The sequence below is a fragment of the Anolis carolinensis genome, chromosome 2 (assembly GCF_035594765.1).
Source record: "Anolis carolinensis isolate JA03-04 chromosome 2, rAnoCar3.1.pri, whole genome shotgun sequence".
Taxonomy (NCBI): domain Eukaryota; kingdom Metazoa; phylum Chordata; class Lepidosauria; order Squamata; family Dactyloidae; genus Anolis; species Anolis carolinensis.
The window spans coordinates 302,122,233-302,129,060 of record NC_085842.1 but is presented as its reverse complement, the minus strand read 5'-3'; the positions used below and the strand labels follow the sequence as shown (position 1 = coordinate 302,129,060).

Below are 6,828 nucleotides of genomic sequence, written 5' to 3'. Positions count from 1 at the left end.
GCACTCTCTGTTTCATTGGGGAAAAAATGCTGTGCTCATGGAGCTCAGATGGTGTTGTATTTCAGCATGGAGAAATGGTCTCCAGTGTATCCAAAATGGTTGACGTTTTCTAGCATTGCACCATTAGCTTTATTTCTGGCACTGCAGAGGGATTGGTTGGTGCCTACTGATAAAGTACTTTGATTTTCTCAATGTTCAGTGAGTGTCCATGGTTTTCATATGTTTCAAAGATGTTTAAAGTGGCTTGTAGGTCTTCCTTTGATGAGCACAGACTACATTGTTGTCAGCATATTGGAGTTCTATAACAGAAGACATCAGGACCTTACTTTTGGCTTTCAGCATGCTGAGGTTAAAGAGCTTGCCATCCATCCAATATGTGATTCCCACACCAGTGAGAAGTTTCCCATCAACAAGGTGTAGAATCATAGCTATGAAGAGGGAAAATAAGGGAAATAGTACATCCCTGTTTGACACCTGACCCATCTGAAATGGGTCTCTTTGGGAGCCGTTGCTATCCAAGACTGTTGTTGTCATGTCATCATGGAGGAGCCACAGAATGTTCTGCCTTCACAGCCATTGGAATATCTACCATGTTATCATTCACATGCTCTGCTGTTGAGATCTTCCAATTGTTCTTTGACTGGTTCTTCCCCTACGAGCCCACCGCTATGGGAGATCCCTCTGAGAGTACATAATGGTGGCTTCTCTCATTGGTTAACTGGAACACACAAGCCCCCTGACCACAAGGTGATAATCCAGCTATTAGGATGCTTTATGTAAACCAGATCACACAGTGAAACCAATTAAAAGATGCAGCTCCAGCAATCTGCACATATGCATTACTGTGGGGGGATGTTTAAAAACCCAGCAATTGCTCCATGACTATGAAGCTGCGGATATTACAGATCACAGAAATAGTTCAAGGCCAGCCTCTGTGTGGATATCAATTCAGCCTTAAACCATTTCCATCTTGAAACTGCTTCCTTCTCTGCCAGTTTAACATGAACCTAAGTGGCCAGTGTAAATGTACCATTTATCCTTCCAATATATTCTGTTTGAGATGGTCACCTCTTTCATTCAACCCAATGGTAGGGCTGATCAGCGATTTAGTCATGCTTAGTATAAACACAATGATTAAAATTTGATTGATTTCAGTGGTTCTGCTCTTAGCATAGTTACATTTGTTTCCAACCCCATTTTATCTCCAAATGTGCATTTCTCATTATATGTTCCCTACACATTTGAGTGCACTGCAACATTTTCTAAACCAAAGCAAAACATTTGGGAAGTACAAATCCACCAACCACTGAGTTTTGATTTGCATATAGTGACAAGATGGAACCGAGGAAGGTGTGATCCAAAGATAATAAAAGGAAAGAAAGAGCTACTGAATAACACTATAAGTGGGATGCTAAATGGAATATGTAATTAAAATAGATACAATCCTACAGATGTAATGTTGAAGAATTAATTACATACTCTTCAACTGTCCTGATTTATTAAAGACTACCCTGATTAATCCTTTACTATTCCTCATTTTAGCTGCTTTTAAAATTCCGTGTTTCTTTCTCTTTCACTTCCCTCCATATCCTTGTTTACTTCTTTTGCTGCAAACGGAGTAGTCAGAAATTTGAACATTCAGGGTCAGGGTCCAGCAAGGGAAATGGTGGATCTACACCTACGGGAACAGTAAATCCACTTTAGATTTGACCACAATTCTTCTTGCAGTTGTTCCAAGTTGAACAGGAGCAATGCCAGGGCTGAAAACTAGACTCATATTATTGTGGGATGAAGGGACTACTTTAATTTTTTAATTTTAGGTCAGAGAAGATTCATCGCCACCCTAAAAGCTGAAAGGGCACCTCCAATTCAACCCTATTTTTTTTCTTGGGGATTATTATTGCTTCCAACACAAATTGCTTCACTTCTTACTGACTAGGATCACCTTGCTCTTGTCTAGATTAACCTTTAATTCACTCTCATCCACTTCATTCTTGATATCACTCATGACTTTAGAACTAACAGTTTCCTTGGATTTAGAAATACACAAAACGGTGCCTTCAAAGCCTGTCACATCCAGGTGTAAAGAGATTTATTGCTGCATCCTGTTATCTTCTGAGACTCAAGAGTTCATCTGGCATATCCTTTAACTGAGAACAAGAAATATAAATATGTAAGTCCGAATGCCATTGAAGCTGTTACTTCCCCATCAGACATCTGTCAAAAGACACACGAAGAAAACGGCCACACGAGAAACATGTACCAATATTAATGTACTTGAGGCAGATGAAGCTTCAGGTTTTCAGAAAAGCATAAAATCTTTTTCAAAATTCCTAAGTGAGTCACGTACCTTAAAAAACTACGAATATGGTGCCACTTGGGAAAGAAGAATAGTGTGGGAAGGTGAGCAGAATGTTATTTCTACCACTACTTTTATAAACAGAGACACCTACCAACTCTACTTTGCAAAGTATTTTCACTTCCAGTGAAATATATTGCAGAATAGATTTGGGAGAAGTCTTTGTTTACAAAAGTAGTGGTAGAAACAACATTCCACTGGTTTTTTGGTTGCTATTCTTGTGTAGTATCTGGGAATGTTTTAGCCTGAGGAAGTTTGAATGTACAATATATTAGACTATTTGCATGGCTATTCAGATCTTTAGCAAGAGATATTGACAAAGTAACAAGACAATATAGGTAGTCAAAGAATCTGAAGCCCAGGACTTTGGGGCTGTGGCCACAGTGAGTTCAATCTTACCTGGTTTCATGGTGAGGGAGAAAACAATTCCGCTTGGTGTGTGGTGCAGTCTTCTTCTATGGCTGGATGGCCATTTGTCAGGATTGCTTTGGTTGTGAATTCCTGCATGGAAGGGGACTGGAATGGATGGCCCTTATGATCTTCTCTAATTCTATGGTTCTAATAAGACTCTGTATGTAATTCATTGTTTCAGATGAAAGCCCACTTCATTCATACAGTGCGGTGGGGGTGGGAGATTTCAGGCAATATGGCCAAACCCAATGCATTTTCCTGCCACATAATGTACTTTCTGTTGGGGAGCCCTGTTTCTTTAACCAACTCCTGTATGGCTATGTTAGATATATTTCCAATGCATAATACACCACAGGTTCAGATGCAAGCCAACACATTTTGCTAATCCCTTTGTCCCAGAGTTGTACCAATCTAGAAAAGGGGAAACTCTTCAAGAAACTACAAAGTAACTTTATTGTGATCTAGACCAGGCTGTATTTTCTCTGTTATCTTTGCAGAGGATGAGAGAACCTCATTACTATTTCCACTGTTATTTTAGTGTGTTTTCTTGTTTCTTGTATTGTTGATGCTTTGATTTTTCATATGCCAAGATCACTCGTAACAGATCACCGGGGAACTGGGACTGTAAATAGCATGCCAGCATATCAGATGATTCAATGACCCTGGCTTGATTATAAAATCATATTCTAGTCACATGAGTCTCTCTTTCTCCATAGTAAGTTGGATCTAGGTTACAAACCAAGTTTTCATATGCAAATAAAAACCCATTTAATAAAGCAGTTTTCATTCAAAGGGCATGTGTCACTTTTGAAATGAAGTTACATTTAATTGTCAGAACACTTGACAACTACTTTTTACAGTGTAACACAATCCATAAATTCGTACATTTCCAGTCTGAGACAAATACATAAATTGATAGCTTTTTTCTTTGCATAATAAGAAAGTACAGTACATTATGTACAGAGCAGATTGCCTGTCTGTTAGAACAAATGGCTAGAGATGTACGGTTTGCCTAGTAAGCAGAGCTCCAAATTTACCTAAACATTTAAGCAGGGATACTGCTTCAAGTTTGTATTTTAAGTTCCATAATAGAAAGACACTTGGGTTTGAGAAACACCTCAGCCCTATTTTCAATGGTACATTTTCACTCAGAATATAATTCCAGCCATATCTTTTGTCAAAATCACAATTTGAACTGATTGACTAATTGGAGTACAGTTGCTTTTGAACTGCTAACAGTGTGCCCACCAAGTTGTTTTTTTTTAAAGAAAACACCTGATTATTTGGTTATCTGTTCTCTCAGTACTGACTTGCTTATGAAATAAGACTATTGATAGAGGCCAACACTAGTTGTGTTAACAAAAATAATTTCAATCACCACAAGAAAGTGTCCAAAGTTCCATTTGACTGTCAGCACTAGAGCCAATAATTGACACATGAAACCCAGCTGTTGGAAGCCGCACATGATACTTTCCCCCTTTACAACAATTTAGACATGTTTATGCCATGACAAACTGGGTGGATGTGAAATGGAGTGTTGGAAGTTTCAAAACCTTGCTGTATGACTAAGAGACTCAACAATAGTAGTTGACCATTTATGTTCTAAGTGACTCAGTGCTGCAAGTTCAGATCAGGGCTCCATCTCCCTTGTGTGAACGTGATTAAAACTGGTGTGGGTCCCACCTGGAAGATATTCAAGCTCTCATTCATTTACAGTTCTGAACCTTGACAGATGTGAAAGTGAAGCAACAAGAGACACATAGTGTGTTCAGTTACATAAAACAATCCAGGCTGATGAGCATGAGGAGTTTAGTTTGGTCTCTCAGAAGATTACTTCCATGGTCTCTGATCCAAGGATTCAATAGAATGCATCTGGAGTAAGAACAAAACAACGATAGTAACGGGGTGTCCAGTTATTCCTTGCATCCTCTTGCCATAGCAGTTCACTTATGCTCCATTCTGCTGGGGGGGAAATGAGAATGTTAGCAATATATCTCAGGGTTGAGAGATGTCTTTTATTGAGGTTCCCTATTTCAACTATTCAGACAGGGTTTCAAATAAGGAACAATGTGAACTATATACAGTAAATATAATCCAGTATCATATCAAAATCAGTCTGTAATAGAAGGAGGTACATACTAGCTTTGCTCCTCCAGGGATGGATTAAACATTAAGCAAAATAAGCATATGCTTAGGGCATTAAGGGAAGGGGGGGGACCTGAGAAATTTTCCATTGCTGGATTTACTATAGATCACATGGTGCAAATACTGCAAATGATGCAGCTGAACCAAGTTTCCCAAAGAGGGGCTCCACAATAAAAGACATTTCAATTAGAAAAATAGAATTTTTTAAAAATATAAATAAAGTGAAAGTATACCAAAATAATCATTTTCCACCTTACTGTAAGCTTTGCTTCATTTCAAAAAATAAAAGTTTATTTTATTATTATTGTTCATATTTTGAATGTTATGTATATAGAAGGTACCCATTTTTTTTAAAGTGCTTAGCGCCTTAACCTGGCCCTGAACTATTCACTGGCATTTTGAAATAATAACAACAACAATAATAATAATAATAATAATAATAATAATAATAATAATAACTTTATTTTTATTTTTAACTTTTTTAAAATTTTTATAAAGGGACTCGGGGTGGCTTACATGGGGCCTTGCCCGATAAAACAATCAAATATCAAAACACAGCAATAAAACCTTTAATCATCTGTCTCATGGCCTCTAACAATATTTAATCCAGGGTGGCAACTACACCATGCCATCGTGCTCCAGATGTGGCAGGCTAGGAGAGGTCTTTTCTCTTAAAACAAATAAATTGGAAGTAATTTTTGCTTTGCAAATGAAATATGCATTGGTGTAATGTGAGAGTTCTGCATGCAGAATTACACTACAGCTGGACATTTACCCCTTGGTCTTACTTCTGGGTTCCATTCTGTGCCTGTGGAAAATAGGGTGGAGGGCAAAAAACATCTGGCTCTGTCTCTGTAGCCAGATGCATCATCTGTTGGTATCTTTCAAGGAGAGACACAGGCAAGAGGACCTCCTATTCCTACATTCTCCCTTTTCTATCAGGCATGGAATGGATGCTGGGTGATGAGAGTGGTGGTCATTATGAAGGCTGAAAGGGAATTCAAATCTTCACCACAACCAAAAAGTACATACACTAACTTAAGAATCTCACTAATTACAGAGCTAAAGTAGTGTAGTGGTTGGAGTGTTGGATTAGGACTCTGGCAAGTCATTCTCAGTCTTAAAGAAAATGCGAATTATATTCCTGAAAATGTCTTGCTAGAAAAACCTGCAATATAATGACCTTAAGGTGAACTGCAGTTGGAGTTGGCTTGAAGGAATAATAAAAACAACATTCCTCTACCAGGATGCCAACCCACGTCTCCTAGTGCAGCTGGGATGGTGGGTGAATGGTGGAATGTTATCTAACTTTTTAAAAAATTGCATATATTTGAGGCTTAATAACTGTTTGTGGTCTGCAGAATGAACTTTGCTCACTTTTAATTTAGGCTCAAATAATGTTAAATTGTTGACTCTTTAACACTGGCAGAACTCCAGTGCCAAGTTTGGCCTGTTTGATTCAAAATTTCTGGTTTAAGATGAAGAAAGCAGGATGAACTGCAACAATATTAAAAACCACTTACCTATCAAACCTAGGCAAATGGATTTCCAAAAGGATCACCAAATGGAGCAGAAGACAACTGCTGCTGAACTGTAATCTAGAAAAACAGAAGAGAGCATCACAGAATTATAGCATCTTTGACTTGAGATGGGACCACAAGATTTCCTCTGTCAAGAAAACATGGCACAGATATTACAGGTCACTGCAACACTCCATCACCATCCATATTTATTGCTCTATATAGGTTGAAACACAATTCTCAAGAAATTCTTATACAAATACAAACACATTTTTTCTCTTTCTACTTGTTCTTCTCTTTCATATCTAAATGAGGATATTAGCCTAATTTAAATTTCATGCTGAACCGTTACTAATATATGAAAATTAGCACTACATCAATACTTCAAGAGAT

General features: G+C 37.9%; 1 protein-coding gene across 3 annotated transcripts in view; it reads right to left on the bottom strand.

Annotated features, from left to right (window-relative positions):
- Positions 1-3,571: 3,571 nt before the first annotated feature.
- Positions 3,572-6,828, bottom strand: part of dab2 (DAB adaptor protein 2) — a 56,477-nt gene continuing 53,220 nt past the window's right edge. For 2 of the 3 annotated variants that reach the window (XM_008102846.3, XM_062972455.1), the window contains 2 exons: positions 6,439-6,513; positions 3,572-4,732 (listed from right to left, as the gene is read on the bottom strand). In XM_008102846.3, coding sequence (XP_008101053.2) covers positions 6,448-6,513 — 66 coding nt within the window. In that variant the 3' untranslated portion in view covers positions 3,572-4,732; positions 6,439-6,447. The remainder of the gene's footprint in view (positions 4,733-6,438; positions 6,514-6,828) is intronic. The other variant, XM_062972454.1, reaches the window with a different exon arrangement.